This window comes from Gavia stellata, chromosome 2 (assembly GCF_030936135.1).
Source record: "Gavia stellata isolate bGavSte3 chromosome 2, bGavSte3.hap2, whole genome shotgun sequence".
Classification (NCBI taxonomy): domain Eukaryota; kingdom Metazoa; phylum Chordata; class Aves; order Gaviiformes; family Gaviidae; genus Gavia; species Gavia stellata.
Window position 1 is genome coordinate 25,713,813 of NC_082595.1, and position 16,265 is coordinate 25,730,077.

The 16,265-nt window shown below is 38.6% G+C and overlaps 1 protein-coding gene across 1 annotated transcript in view; it reads left to right on the plus strand.

Moving 5' to 3' along the window:
* AKT3 (AKT serine/threonine kinase 3) overlaps nt 1-16,265 on the plus strand; it is a 71,559-nt gene that overhangs the window by 48,338 nt on the left and 6,956 nt on the right. The window contains exons 10-11 of the mRNA XM_059832285.1: nt 6,522-6,736; nt 9,472-9,559. Of these exons, the coding sequence (XP_059688268.1) occupies nt 6,522-6,736; nt 9,472-9,559 (303 nt within the window). The remainder of the gene's footprint in view (nt 1-6,521; nt 6,737-9,471; nt 9,560-16,265) is intronic.

Below are 16,265 nucleotides of genomic sequence, written 5' to 3' on the forward strand. Positions count from 1 at the left end.
TTCTCATTGTTGTAGTTGTTACCACAACTGATAGAAAGTTCTAGCAAATACACTTTTTAACTTTTGTTGAATAGTACGTGGGTGAATATTTGTTAGCAGACCAACAACTGTAGCGATTAAAATGTGTGAAGGGTTACCAGGAATGCTTAAGGAACATACACTCCACCTGAACTGTAAGGTTAATTGAAAACAGTTTTTTCCCCTTAAATTAACAGTACATTGGTGTATCCAAGTTCTCAGTTTTCTTTCACAACATAGGTGTGCAGACAGTTTGTTTAGATGTTTAAATATTTTCCCATCTGTTCTGTCAAAATTATTGATTGAGCAACAAGCTATTTGTAATGTCCTATCAGAAAGTCTATATCTAATGTATTAAGAGAAACCATAACTAGGTCAAAAATGTAATTGCTTTTCCAATAAATTGCCTTGGTTATCTAGCACAAAGTACGAAACCAATATTTTGATATTGTTCTTTTAAAGATACAAGCCAATGCTGACAACCCTTTGTAGAAGATTGACAATGAATTGTATGAAGCCTTTCATGCTCAAGGTTATTGCTAAGTTCTGTGTTTGCAGAGTCCAGAAGTTACAGCAACTAACTACTGTTTAGAGGTCTGTGGGAAGTATATTTCTTGGTTGTGTGATTTTCTGCTGTGTAACCAAAAATCTTCCAGAGGCTGCGCATCAGGGATGCTTTGTTTCAAGAAAATGCAGTAAAAACAGAATTAAGGGATTTTCTACATTCAGTTCAGTTTGAGTCTGAGGTAGTCACACCTTGTCCAGTATTCTGTGATTAGTGAAGTATCAGAGAACCCTAGTTTCACTGAAGGCAAGCAAAAATACATCATTGACTTAAGATGGTTGCAGACTTCACCTGTTATACTGCTGGCTAACCTAAAAAATTTATTTTCACAGAATCTTGTAAAAGCACTGCATGTGTTTGTTTTGACTTCTGTTTGGCTGACTCATTTAATTGCCTGCTTCCTAAGTCTCTGCCCCAAGCCCTTGTAAATAAGAGTTTGCAGATGTGTCTTAAGCTGCTGCCTCCCAAAAAACTTTCAGCTTTAGCTATTGAAGAAATAAAGAGATAATAAAAGGTATATTTTCACTGGTTTTCACCATAAAAATTAAATGAACATCAAATTCTGTGAACTGTATGTTAGGCTCTTAAGGGAGTGACATACCTAAAGCAAAGGACACCTGGAGATGTATTGACTGATAAACCTAAAGATTAAAATCTACAACCACTGGTGAAGCAGAGAAAACTTTCAGTGGTACTAATGATTTTTATTAATATTCTTGAGTCTAAGACACTGGATTTTTCAGCAGTGGGGAACAGTATTAGAAGATCACTTTTTTGGTCAATAAATGCAAATACAAGAATGTTGTGGGGTTTTTTTTTTCTGATCTGTAGTTACTTGTCAGCAAAATTAATTGTTATGTGTGAGGGGCAGACACAATTGAATTACTGTGATCTTAGCATCACTGCAGTGTGTTTGTGTTGTCTTAGTCATCACAAAGGCAAAGTTCAGGCTGTCAGCTGAATTGTTTATTTTGTATGTAGGGCATGGTGGTCTTCGCTCTGTGTATGAAGCACTCTCCCATCGTATACTTGGTCATTGCTGATAATACTCTCCAGAAACCCCAAAGTGTGCAGAGACAGTGGAGTCACTAGAGAATACTTTGTTTTCCCTTGTTACAGTTGGCTATTCCTGCTATCTCGGTAAATTTAAAAAAGAGTTGAGTTGCCTTTTGACCACAATACAAATGAAAATGTTAGGGTAAATAAATAGCTTTCCCTTAGCTGAAACTATAATATTGTCCAGTGCCTCTAGAACATTCATAAAAGCATTAAAGTTCCTGCATATGCCTGGAAGCAGATGCCTGGCTAATGTTTCGTGCTTGTTAGAAAGTGTGTGTGTTACTTAACCTCTTGCATATTTGTCTAAGGCTGGAAAAATACAAACTTCAGTAGCACCTCTGCAGCCTTTTTAAAAGCATCCATATAAACCCAGGCTGTGCCCCTCGAACTGCAGATGTAGGTGTAAGTTTTAGAGGAGCATCGATGCCTGTGAAAACTGCAGTGGTTTCAGTGCAGCAATGAGTTTATGCCCACTTTGGAACCCTGTTACACTGCTGGAGTGCTTTAGAGAAATACAGGTTATGAAGAGAATCGGGCCCTTAATCTTCCCATTAAGTGAGCACGGCTGTGGCAGCTGCCTCTGCGTGCAGGAATAACTGGCAGAGGCGTTGTAACTTTGGGGCAGAGTTTGACAAGCATTTCTTTCTGCAGCAATGCCACCCACATCTGATGCTGCCTGCTGTGGTGTTCTCACTGGTGCTACTACAACTGTTCACATGGCAATTGAGTGGCTTAGGTCAGAAGACTTGATTCAGGTGAAAAATAACCCAGGGTGAAACTTTTTTTCCTTTTTTTCTTAGTACTGGTCTACTCTCTGATGTAGTGTGTTGCATAGTTTTGGCAAGGTAAGGGAATTTGTGGTGATGGAACAGAATCAATCAAGAGTGTGAGTTAGGCTGGCACTGCCTCTGAAAGAACCAGTTGTTGAACTAGAGCCCTAAAAACACATGGAGTAAGATTTCCTCAAGTAATAAAATGATGGTCATTTTTTATTTCATGATCTATGGTATCATCCAGACTGAACTGCAGTCAGCCCACCTCCTGCTTTGCCCAACACTGGGAAGTCACTTGGCTACAGGGATGATGTGAGGTGTAAAATAAGGATGAGTGATTATAAATGTTATCCATGCAAAGAAGTCACACTGCACTGGAGCTCTCATCTCCTAAAAGCTCACCTAGGTCTTGACGAGGTGGCTTGGGATTTTGGCACCCTACGTGTGTGAAGCAGGTGAAGGAAGGGAAGTCATATATCTGAATGATCTGACTATTTAAACAAATATTGTGGGAGAAACACATGACTTCATCTTTACTTCATGAAAATGCACCTTACTGGAGTACGTACTCAGTGTAGCTGCTCTTTCTGTAGCTTATGAGTTCTATGTGTGTGTCCTTCTGTGTGATACCCCTAGAAAATATCAATGTATTCCTTTACAACAGATACCAGAGTGATTGAGCTTGTGCCCTTCACAATGGTTTTGGTGGGCCTGCTGCCTTTCCTGCTGTGACCTTGAAGGGACTGGGTTGTTAGGACAGTGTATTCGCTTAAAGGCAGATTTGTGGGCCCTTACAGGGGGGGACAAGGATTGATTGGATGTGATAAAGGCAGCTTTTAAGGGCAGCATACAAAGCCCGAGAGATCAGACTTTCCACTGTGTCTGTGCCTGGCCAGGTGCTTAGGCTGGTACCCTACATATACAAGGATATACGAACACTGGAGGGACAGCAGGATCAGCCCTCACAGCCAAAGGAGGCATTTCTAAAAGCAGGTATCCACCTCACGGTAGGAAGAGATTGAATTATTCATAGGTACAAAGCCTGCAGCTGTGTGTCATGTTCATTTTAGCACCGAGTTGAAGCTTTCTTGACCTGTGTTCAGTGTAATTAAAAGCAAATCCCTCAAATCCAAGAACTGTTTGGAAAGGATTCTGTAATGCTGGGGCAGTGTCTGTAGACATGTTCTCATGCTTGCCCTAATTGTAGGGATGTGGTCATAGGAGCTGCTGGACTCCAGTGCTTCCATTGATTTGTCAGTCTACAAATGCTGGAGTTTCTTAACACCATGAGGAGTAGAAATGACTTAAAGAAAATAATTGTGTGTATTTACTGTGAATGCATTATGCACAATTTTATTACATTTATATTAAAATAAGTTGAGATGCATTTTGCTTTATTTACCCTATTTTCAGGCTGTTTTCCTTTTGCCTAAATGAAACCCTTTTGATGCACTTGCTTGTCTGGCTGGCTGTAAACCAGGTATTTAAACAAAAATAAAGAGTTGCCAGTTTTGCCAGCTGGGGATGAGAACCCGGCTGGTGATATGCGGGTTCGGGAGGCAGTTAATCCAGCTTTTATGCTTTTTTATGATTTTATGTAAAAAGAGGTTAAAAATCACATTTGGCTCTTTCTTTGTACCACTGGTTTGTTGCTGTTGTGGGAATGCAGCAAAAGGTTGCTCATACTTTTTATTATTATTAGGTAAAGTCCTGCATAAATTAGGTAAAGCCCCAGATACAGTTCACTTTAGCTATTGGCCACGTGATTTGCCTTGTTCTGAGAATGATACGTTTTATCTTCCCGTTGCCTTCTTTTATAAATCACACATGCAAACCACACCTCAACTTACTTGTAAAAAGAATCTACCACTGCCTCGCAATTTCATATATTTTATTAGCTTCAAAAGAAAAGAGTAGCTCACTGTACAAATAGGAGAAATAGTAATGGTACTAATAGATATAGCAGAAAAATATATGATGCTTTTATTCTGTGGCAGAAGAAATGGTGATTTAAAAAAAAGCATCATAGATTTCATATACAGTTTTGCAGCAAATAGCTTGCAATACGCTCCAACTCATAAAACATTTAATTAATTTTAAAATGCGGGAGTTATTTTAGTTAGTTTTGTCATATGTACTTCTTCAGATAATTTGTTGTATTTTACACTTTCCAAAATTTCACCCTCTATTTGGAAATATCAATGATGTAACGAATCTGTGTGTTTTGGCAGAGTTGTAAATAGTATGTGTTAATGTGTTAATATTTATGTTTTTTTAATCTTATATACACAAGAGGGATTTGTAATACACTTCTTTTCATAATGTTTCTACTACTAATCCTTAAGGATAGTGAAAACGAGGAATATGAATGCATTAATTACTGTGGGATTGTCAAAATTGCCATACTGGATCAGATTGCATTTTATTTCTGCTAATAGCGTGTACCAGATACTTAAGAGCAGTGTTGGATTTACTGGGGGAGAAAAAAGGGAGTCAGATAAACGAGCTCGACAGCCCTCGTTAGGACTGGCTAGGGTAGTGCATATGTCCTATGATGCAGTCACGGCCACTCAGTGTCCCCAGATGGGTGGGGACTCTGTCTGCTCTTGCTTCAGAGAAAATTATTGGAGCCATCTTACACTTCTTAGACAATCACAAGATAATGTGCTCATGGAGAAAGGTTATTTGTGATCTATTAGAGGTTGCCTTGTTCATTAAAGCCCGAAGGCTTTACTACACATCACCAGATTTTCACTTCTATATATCTAAATTACTGTTCCTGTGTGTCTACTTACAGTTTGAATCTGGGTGAGCTCGTGGTGCTGGTGATTGCATGTGTCTGTGTGTTGTAAAAAGTATTTTGTTTTCTGTGGATTAGTTTGTTGATTTTTTTTTTTTTAAATCAGTCATATGTGCTGCCTTTCAGAATCTGCCTAATGATACAGAAACAATTCTTTATAAAGAATTACTTAATTCTTTATAAATATAGTCCAACTGTATTAGTTGCATTTCTTTGATCTTTCTAACTATTATTTAAGTCTAATTTCTTGTTTTAAGGTTTTTCCCTCTTTAATAGATTTTTCTGCAGCAAATATAAGCAATTTGGCACAGGCAGTTGTAGTGCCTTCTGTATTACCATTTATTAACTTCTAACAGTTCTATCTTTTTTGAGTCTATGGGTATGATCTTCTAGAAATTCATAGAAATTGGAATTATATATGTATATATTCAGTAGCTTTCAGTTTCCTTATTGCTTATGGTTTCATTGTGGGTGTATGCTGCTGTTACATTGTCTCTATTTCTACAGTTTAATATGAAGGCGTATTAAGGTCAAGACACACTGCTTAGATTCCTTATTCCCATTCTCTGGGGCTGCTGGGAGAAGGGCTGTGGAGTAGGTCGTTTTTAGGCACACAACATTGGAGGCATTGTGTTAACAGATTATGTAACTGTTACCATATTTCTGTGATCATATAATATCCTATAAACATAGTGTCGTAGTAAACATAGTATCATATAAACATTGTCATATTTCTTTGCATTAGCAGTTCAGCTATTTGGACTACTAATGAAACTGTCAGGAGACAAGTATTGAGGACTTTTAGTATAAACAAAGATCATAAAGAAGCTAAGCTTATCTTAGTGAGGTTTAGATGTTTCTAAATTTGAGGCTTTATTCTTACAGGTGGGGTAAGGAGAGAGGAAGTGACTGAGCAAGGAGATGCTTCACTTCTTCTCCCAGAAGAATGCTAACTTGAGGCAGTAGTGCCCGTAGATGAAGTATCTCTTCTTAAAACTGTGTACGCTGTAAATAGGGTGGTAGAGGGCATAGAAAAGGGGAAAATGCAGTCATAATAATTTTGAGCAGGTCATTCTTAATTTTATATTTTGCTTTTAGCAGTACAGTATGCCTGGAATTTCAGTGAGCTCAGGTGTGTGAGTCAGTACTGTAGTTGCATGTATTGAGCCAGGTTCTGGGAGTCCTTGCAGCACACTGTGAAAATAAACTCTTGGAAACACATCCATATCAGGATGCATCAAATAGAGTGAAATGATAGTGTCTGAAATAGTGCATGTCTTACAGCTGGTTTTGGTTTCTGTCTTAGGTGTTGGAAGATAATGACTATGGTCGTGCAGTGGACTGGTGGGGATTAGGAGTTGTCATGTATGAAATGATGTGTGGAAGATTACCATTCTACAACCAAGATCATGAGAAATTATTTGAACTGATACTAATGGAGGACATAAAATTTCCTCGAACTCTGTCTGCAGATGCAAAATCATTACTATCAGGCCTACTGATAAAGGATCCAAATAAGCGGTAAGTGAAATTACTTGGGTATACAGGCGTAATAAATGCTCTAATTATACTGGGTAATGTAAAAATAGGCCAGTGGTGCCTGGTCTTCCTGGCTGAAGGACCTGTCAGTCACAGGAAAGGGCCATATGCAGCCACACTGTCTCAGATTTCCACTTTTTCAATACGGCAGTGATACACAAAGTGAGTTTAACAAGCAAAAGGGGAAAAAGCATGTGGAAGAGAACACTTTTTTAATCATTCACAGCAAACATAAGGATCTTTTCAGGTTTAGATTGTGTACTGGAACAAAGGAAAAGCTCTAAATCATTTTTCAGAGTATGACTTAACCCTGAGCTGGCTGTAGTGTCTCATGGGGACTACACCACTTTTTCTTGGAAGTGATCATGGCAGAAGACATGTATAGACAGCCACTGATAAATTTTATTAGGGCATGTAAATAGATCACTTATTAAACCATGTAAACTAGAAACTTGTTAAAGAATACATCTTCTGAGTGAAATTTAAGTGCAGTGGTTTCAAAGCAAGTATCACACAGCTGCTGCCTGTGCCCTTCTGTGGTGGGCTTTTCCCTCTTGGATTGTTGCCTAGGAGAGCCATTTTCCACTGGCTCCTGCACTTGGACTAGCAGTGTCCAGTCCCCTCTGGTTCTAAAACAAATCTCTTTGTAAATCAGTGAGCTTTGTCTGCAGGTCCCCTCTTTTCCCCAGTCTCTCTGTTGTTCTTGCGAGTCTCTCAGCATGTTTTAAGGCTGCAGGCATTCTTCTGTCTGTCTGTCTCTCTTCTCTAGTCCTCCTTCATCCTCAATTTGTTCTCAAGAAGTTTTCAGTAGTGAGCATTGCTCGCTGGCACTCAGGGCAGGACTGGTTGCCATGTGTCTCTGAGGGATTTGCCTGCACACAGCCAAGTGCAGCAGCCAGGACAGCGCAAGCGGTCAGCCTTTCTGCTGCTGCCCAGCAATGCCTGTTTAACTGAATTTACTGTATGCGGTAAAAGCAAACTGTGACCAACCAACCAAATAAATGGAGATTAAAGTAGAAATTTGATCCTGTAGCAACTCCTAATGCATTTTAACCTCCAAATGATCTAGCCCATCAAATATATTAACCTTTAGAATTGAAAAGATACTTCCTTCTAATGAATCTTTGCAGACAGTAGTGTTTATTACAGACTTACATTTACAAGCTTATTCATATTCAAGTTCTGGTGCTAGCTAATGCTAAATAGGGTGGGAGCACAGAGGTTAACTGCAACTCAGTTTTTCTCTGAGCAGCTGGATGGGAAGATATTGAGAGAAGTTCAGAGACTGCAGGCTGACTGGGATGCTTAGCAGAGACGTAGAGAGTTTACAATGAGTAGTTGAGAAACAAAGAGGAATACAGCTTGGAAATGAGAATAACTTTATACCCAGTTACCTCAAGACTGGGGTGGTAGTCCAGAATATCTTTGTAATTTGGCAGCAGGGTAATACCAATACAGATTTTTTTTTTTCCTTGGTTGTGGGAATTATTCCTCCTTGCAATAAATGCTTTAGAGAGGAATTTATCTTACTTAAAAGGTTGCTTTTAAAATTTGTCTTTTTACCTTTAGCAGTCCCTTTTAATGAAACACAGACTACTTGTGTCACTCATCAATATTTAACATGTATGGGCTGCTTGTTCAATTAAGATTAGCTTTTTTTTCTGTTGCAACTTCTTTCTGTTAGAGCAGTAGGGTAGCCAGTCTCAGGAAGAAGTTAGATGAGAGCTGAGCAGTCCTGAAAGTCCACGTGCTGTTGAAAGGGGCAGAGGTTCCCTTCACTGGATGTACGGTTCTTTCTCCACCAACAGCAGCAGCTCAAGGGAGCTCGCTAGACTTGTTGAGTCAAATTTGACTTGCTAATGCAGCAAAAACCAGCCAGTTCCTTCTTGTTTTCACATTGTGGGGTTAGTTTTCTTCCAGGTTAGTGAGCTGTCTCAGCTCACAGTCGTCAGTGGGAACGATGCTGTAGATGCAAGTGAGAGGGGAGGGGTATAGGCAGGGGTGGGACCCTCCTCTTTTGGCAGCAGTGACTGCTTCCATCAGCTCAAATCACCTTAGGCGAGTTCACCCAAAGTAGGTGGAATTCACTTCCTAAGATGATTAGTCAGAGTCTGGGTTTGGCAAGCTATGGGCCACAGTGAATAGTGTGGTTATTTACAATGGCCTTTAAATAACCTTCTCAGCAGGCCTACAATTTATTAATTTATACTAATTGACTCAGATTGAGACTATTTTATGGTAATTGGTTAATTGTTACAGCACCCAGATGCAACAGCAGTGAACACTGTATAAAAATGATGTGTGAGTCATTACTGATTCAGTGCCTGGCACCTCCTTGGCAAAATTTTATGTCAGCATTGTTGGGTTGGTTTGGGTTTTTAATAGTGCCAGAACGTTAGCTGGTCTTTCAAGAAAACTAAACTTAAGTATGTTTTTAAAATGAACAAATTATTAAAAAAGCTCATCAGGGACAGTAATGAACACTGTAGTTGGATTAATCTATGGCACTATGGTATGGATACTTCTACTGTCACATTTTCTCTCAAGATCACCTGAATTCATATTAAACAGGTGAGAATTACATATTAAATGGATGAGAATTGTTCCCATATAGTAAAAAACAAATGGTAACTTTTCCAACCATTACAAAAACTTAATCTCCCTTTAAGAGTAATGCTTGTTTAATATGATTTTTTTTTCTCCCCTTCTCTCTTTAGACTTGGTGGAGGCCCAGATGATGCAAAAGAAATTATGCGTCATAGTTTCTTTGCTGGAGTAAACTGGCAAGATGTATATGATAAAAAGGTATGTCTTTATATGACATTGAATAATCTGGCTCCTGCAAGGTGGTTTCGACTGATAGTCATAGGACTGCTGCTTTCTGAAGTTAGTCATGTTCTTTGCAACTTTTTGTCTTAATACAAATGAATAATTGTTCTGAACTAGGTATACTTACTTAATCTTTTGTTTTTCAGTAATAATTTTTCAGTGGACCAAAAATAAGTTTTGCAAACCAACCTAAACTCAGCAAAGATTTTCTTTTATTATGCAAATGTCCAAATCTTTTCCTTTCCTTTTTTCTTCCTGGGCCTTCAAGAGAAAAGTCGATGTATGATTCAAGATAAAGTGAGAAAATGTAATGGAAGTTTATCCTGAATTGTCTTTTTATTTCTGCCTTTTATTGAAAAGTTGTTTTATGGAAATAGGAAAATGAAGTGATTGGAGGGGACTCATAGCAAAAATCTGCTTTCTGATTGTTTGTGTTTAAGTAGAAATCTTTTTCAAACTTATTTTTAAAGAGATATCTAAGAAAATTAAAATAGCATTAAAACACTGAGCCAAAACAGCTTGTGGAGAAAGCGAGTACTGGGAATTCAATTGGAACAGTTTTCTCTAAACCCAGTCCTGTTCCTGTAATGATCAACACTTTGGGGATGATTTTAGAAAATGAATTTATCTTACTCAGTAGTGAAACTCAATTTGACTTAAGTTGTTTTATATACAGAAGCCGATTTTCTCTCAGTACTTGTGTAAGAATTTACTTGTTGCTATAAACCCCTTCTATTTTGATAATTTTTTTCCCCAACTGTTTTACATTGTTAATCTGTCAGTTGAGCTGCGTAATTTTAAAAGATAGATTTTTCTTTTTTTGCTTTGTTCAAATAAAAGGAAAATGGAAGACATACGAATGAGCAGAATATGTTTATGCTATAATGTCAATGATACAAACTGTTTTTTCAGTTGTTGTTGAACTGGAATTTTAAAAATGTGTGGTTGTTGGTGTGGTACTTCTCTGAGAAATACCGAATTGAAATAAGAGCCTGCATATGATGGTACAAAATATGGTACTCTGCAGTTACTTGGTACAAGTGTGATATTTTTCCCCCCCCCCCCCCGGCAGTATCATGAGGTTTCAAGAAACTCTAAAATAAATAATCAGACCAAGTCTATTAATCAGGTTGCTTTATAAGCTCAACCACTGGTTGGTTATGTAAGGACATTGTAGAGAAGCACTTTGAGGACAAAATCTAAAAATATAAGTTGAGGACCTTTCTGGAGTTTAAAAAAAACCCACTAAAATCAATTGGATTGCAGTATGCTAGGAGTGGGTGAGACAGAAAAACCTGTTACATTACTCTTGCTCTGTTGAAAAAGATTTCTTAATTATTTTACATTAGAAATAGAGCTCTAAATTCTACACTGTGTTCAGTATCATATTCAGTTAAGAAAGTATAGGTACTCTTTAATTTTTAAGCATGTGCTTTGAGTCTTTCCAAATCAATATGGCAAATGTCTTTCAGTCAAGATCTTATTCTGAGCTATTAAAATAAAAGGAGGTATTTTGCAGGTGTAAATATATATCTATATAAAATCTATATAAATTTACATAGCTATATGAATATATATAAAAATATATAAATGCAGGTATCTTGCTTTTGTGCTCATGGAGGTGGATATGGCTTATTGGAGTATTATAACTGGAGAAATTGTAGTCATTTATTTTTTACTCTGTCCACTGTTGCTTTGAGAAACTAAATTTGCCAGTAAAAAAATCAATTGAATTTCCTCAGTTGAGCAGTTAACTTCAAGGATCATAGGAATTGCTGTTGTGCAACCATTTGTCTGGTTGGTTAAAAAATCCAGTTGTTCCTTCCACACACACAGTCTTACCAGTTCTGAAGTATGCAGAGTAAGACTGTGCTCTGAAATACAAACTTCAAACACAGTAATAAGGTTAATGAACTTTCACTGAGCATGTTTATTAGAATGCTTATTGAATATTTTTGAGGGTTTGATATTCTAAAATAACTCAGGAGGAATGTGCATGAAACAAATTTGATTTTCAAATAGATTTATTCTATGTTTGCTTCTGTTGCTGTTTATTATTAGTAGTATAGTCTTCAGCAGTAGGGTCACTTAATGAAATTGATAGTTGATATAATTATTTGCATAGTAAAAATATTTCACAGTATTCTTGCCTGAGGTTTATGCACCATGAAACTGTAATTTTCTGGCTACATTTCAGGAGTGTGTTTCTGTTAGCAGTGAAAGAGCTGAAGTTCACATTCAGAGTAATGGAAACCAAAAAATCATGTGTATTCCAAGTAGTTGCTGGGGGATATTTTTGTACATGTGCACACTCTGCTCCTGTGCCACTAATTTTATCATTTTTGCTAGAGATTAAATACAACTCTGTACTGACTAGGTTATCACTTTACGGGTGTGATTAGAGACAGAATTCTATACCTGTAAACTTGGAGTATTTAGTGAAACAACAGTAGCTCTGTCAGGTCAAATGGATCCAAATGGTCAAATGGAATTATTAGCTCTCTGATACTGCTAACTAATTAAACTAATTTGATACTACACAATGATAATAAAATGTTGTATGGCACACTGGAGCAGAGAAGGTCATTGCCTTTAAATGAAAAATGTATAGTAGTTAGCATTTGTGATCAGATGTATTTATTTTTGGCAGAAAAACCACGAGAGCATATGAAAGAGAGCAGCCTGTGCCAGGTTCTTCCTGTGATCATCTCAGCTCTGATGAGTTTTTATCTCTGTGCCTGAGTATGAGAAATTGAATAGTTTGGCAAACTCTGAAGACTTCAAAAGCCCATATACTTCTAAATAAAATATTTGTTTTATTTTTAGCTAGTATCAGGAAGCTTTTTGAAATTTCTCTGTTACTCATTTAAGAATTGTTTTAGCATGTTTTTATTTGGGTTGCAGAAATATTCTTAAGTTGTTGGATGTTCTATCTAGGGTCTTTCACTGAACAAAAACCACATGGGCATTGATTTAAAGGTAGGAATTTGGGTATGTCTTCAGCCTTGCAGCTTGAAGCACTCAGGTAGCCTCATGTCAAAGGAGATCCAGACCTTTAAGTGAAGCCTGGTTTTCCTCCTGCTTATAATACACATAAAAGAAGAAGAAAGAAACCGTACGGGAATTTGGGCTGAGATACGTGTATGTCCTCCTGATTTCTGATAATACATCCGATTGTTCCTGAAGCAAATTAGGGAGTGCTAACAAATTTCCTTGTTAGTACTGGGAGGGGAGCAGGGGCAAGTGGCAGTAATGGTTAGTGCTGGGGTGTCTGACTTCGCTGCAGGCACAGCACTTGTGAAGGCACCTATATCAGTGTGGAGGCAGCGACTTTCAGCATGAAGTCTGACAGCTGCAAGAAGCTGTTCCTTACCCTTCAGCTCTGACTACCTTTGCTTGAGTTAAGACACAACAGCAGCAGATGATGAAATCCCACAATTGAAGGCCTGGGTTCAGGCCTGGCAAAATCTGCAGTATAACTATAATCTTAAATGCACGTTTAAGTACTTCCGTGCATCAGATTTTAAGGGAAAGGGCAGGAGGGAAATAGGAAAATACTGACATCTGGTTTTATGCCGTTGCTATTTGAGCCATACTATTTTTGTACAATTATCTGCAGTTCAACAAAGCCGGTAGAAATGACCCTTGTTACTCGCTTTTGTGTTGTTGCCTTGCGAAGTAGTAAAAGGATCAGAAAAGTGCTAACCAGTCTGATCTTTTCATTGTATTTCCAGTGATAATCAACTACTAGGTCCGGCCATATAGTTTAATTACGACCCCTTCCCCCAGCTGCTTGAATTTAGGGGGAGGAAAGTATACCTAAGGGTGTCTGATTCTTAAACTTGTTGCTCTAGTCGTGGGGGTTGTGGTTTCTCTCCGTCTGTTGTATCAGCATTGTGTCACTTGGAAAACAGAGTTTGTCCACGGGCAAAACGCCCTGCTGAAGCCTGCCTTCCTGTGGATTTGTGTTGTGTGTCCTTCCACCGCTGAAATCCCAGCTCTTCCTCCTCCCCCTGCCTAGGACGGCCACATGCAGTGTCCTGGCAGGGTCTGCGGGGTATTGCCAGCTCCTGGCCGTGCAGTTTTGGTTCTCCAGGAAAGTTTAAGGTAGATGAAAGTTTGATGTCTGGACATCAAATCGTGAACGCTTAATTACCAATACTTAACTAACTTTCATAGTCAGAAAGAACTGTAGCGTTTGACACAGTTTTTGACATATGTCAGACTTGAATAATAAACTAGATGGAAATTGTTGAAATACAGCATATGATGGCAATACAAGGCATTATTGAAATACCTGTTTTGTAGTTATTTTTATAATAAATTTTCAAAATACAGAAGCTGTGAGAAAAGCAGAATTAATCTCATAGATTGTAATTTATTAATAAAGAAGAGGCATATATGTTGGGATGCGGCAGTCTTTTTTTTTTTTTTAATTGGACAACTTGGCATGTCATACTGAAGTTGAACCATAAGTAAGATTCAAATAATTATTCGTTATGAATAAAACCTGAAATTGAACAACAGTGCTCACTCTTTAGTATTTATATGACACGTAAAGAATTAGTGTGGTTGGGAGTTTTGAGATTATAATCCAGTTATCTCATTTATTTAAATGCATAATTCAGTGGGGGTGGTGTATAGCTGCTCCTCTTATTCCTTTCACACTTTATCTCAGAGTACTATTCAGCTGCAGTCTGTTGGTGGATGAGATTCTTACGGTAGTGTTAATTTTGAGTTCATTGGAAGGAAAATTCCCTTTAAATTAAAAGGAGAAGGAAGATCAGATTGATGTTCTTATGCAACATATTTTTCATTTGGCAGATCGAGTGCATCACAGTTCCTTTGAAGTAGCTTCAGCCACTTCCTATACAACACCAAGACAAATGATTTCTGTCAGATTATCTTTGAGCAAATAACGTTACATATTTTCTCTCATACTGAAGTATTTGTGTAGTTGTTCAGTAAGTGCGAGAAAGCTCAAGGTGTAGGATAGAGCCTGTCTGTTCATCTCTGTGTCACTCTAACAATCAGGGACTGTACCTGCCCCTTTCCTTCCCCTGAGAGATGGGTGGCAGGTTTCCCAGGTCTTGAACTATGGAAAAACAGTGGTGTTTCTCACACGTTGCTATTGATGGATGCCAAACGGAAATGCCATTCACTGGAGATAATAAAGACACTAAGAATTTGATATTGCTTCTGCTGTCGTTTCGAACATCCAGCCTTGGAAATGGCCGGGGCAGATTCAGCTTGACAGATGAATGTGAAATTGAATTTTTGTCTTGAACATCAACTTAACTCACACTGAGTTTAGACTTTTATTTTTTTATTTGTACACACACATACATATCTATGTGTGTGTGTGTGTGTAATGCATAAACACAGAAAACCTGTGTTTCTGGTCCTTAGAATAAATTGTTGGGTGCTGGAGGTGCAGCCTTCTGTCTGGTTTGAGTGTGTTCTGCCTGAATTTGCACAGACTGCTAGAGGAAGAAAATCATCCCATACTAAAGCTTGGCAGCCAGGACCGAGCAGCGCGATTCTCTCACAGACTGACAAGGCCTGTGCTTAACAAAAGCTCATCTTACTCCTTGTGGACACAGGTTACTGGGTGTGCCTTGTGGTCCTCACGTTACTGTTGGACTGTCTGACTTCTCGGGTCAGAAGCGGGGAAAAGGTGTGGTGACAGTGGCTGGATACCACTTCCTTGTGGCACCAAACATAAAATGTAGTTGGCTCTGGAGTGACATCTTCATGCTGTGATCGTCAGGGCTGTAGTTAATGTTGGGTGTTTTGTTCTTTGTCATTAAACCTTGGCTTCAGTCTCCCTTGGGATGTATGGAGAAGCTTCTGACCTGTTATCCAGGCTCTGTGTCAATCCTACGTGGTTATCTCTGCACCAGTTGCACCTTATTTGTCTTTTTAATGGTTTCATTACAGCTGAAATTTGTGGAGATTTTACTTTCTGTTTTTAAATAAAATCTGACAATTAATGAACAAAGGTGGCACCCCTCCAGAAAGATGATTGCCAAGTTTCTGTAGCATGGCCTGGCGTGTTGGTGACATGGCTTACAAAATCGCTCTTCAGTGGTCTGTCCCCAGTCTCCTGAATGTGGTGTTGAAGTACTGTGTCCCTCTGCGTACACTTGCGTGCATCATTTATAGCATACTCTGTGCTTCTGCTTTGTCTGAAAGATTGTTAGGAAAGGATTTCTTACTGTATTTCTCTCATTTTCTCCTGGAGGTGATGCTTGAGCTCTGTGTGCTGGTTCCTCATTTCTTGACAATTATTTCAGAGGTTCTCCCATTAGAACTGGCAGTGTGTCTTGCAAGTATCCCAACAATTGTATGAAGGTCAGAGAAAGAATTTACTTGGGGGAGGGAGAGGTGTGCCTTTGGTGGCAGATCAGGAGTCTGGAGTGGGATGTCCACAAGACTTTAGCCGCAGTTGGTTTGGTGTAGGTGGGGTAGAGCAGATCGAAAGGAGTGATCCCCAGTTCTGGCTGTCCTCACAGCTGTGCTGGTGGGAATGATGCTGTGAGGGAAGGAGGCAAAGTGTATGGAAAGAATTAAGAAACCTTTGGTTGTATCTGTGCGTCTTAATCTCAGATACTGTTTCCTCTTTCCATAGGCTGTAGGGGGATGGTTGGTGTATGTGAAAGTATAGCTTGTTTAAATACCA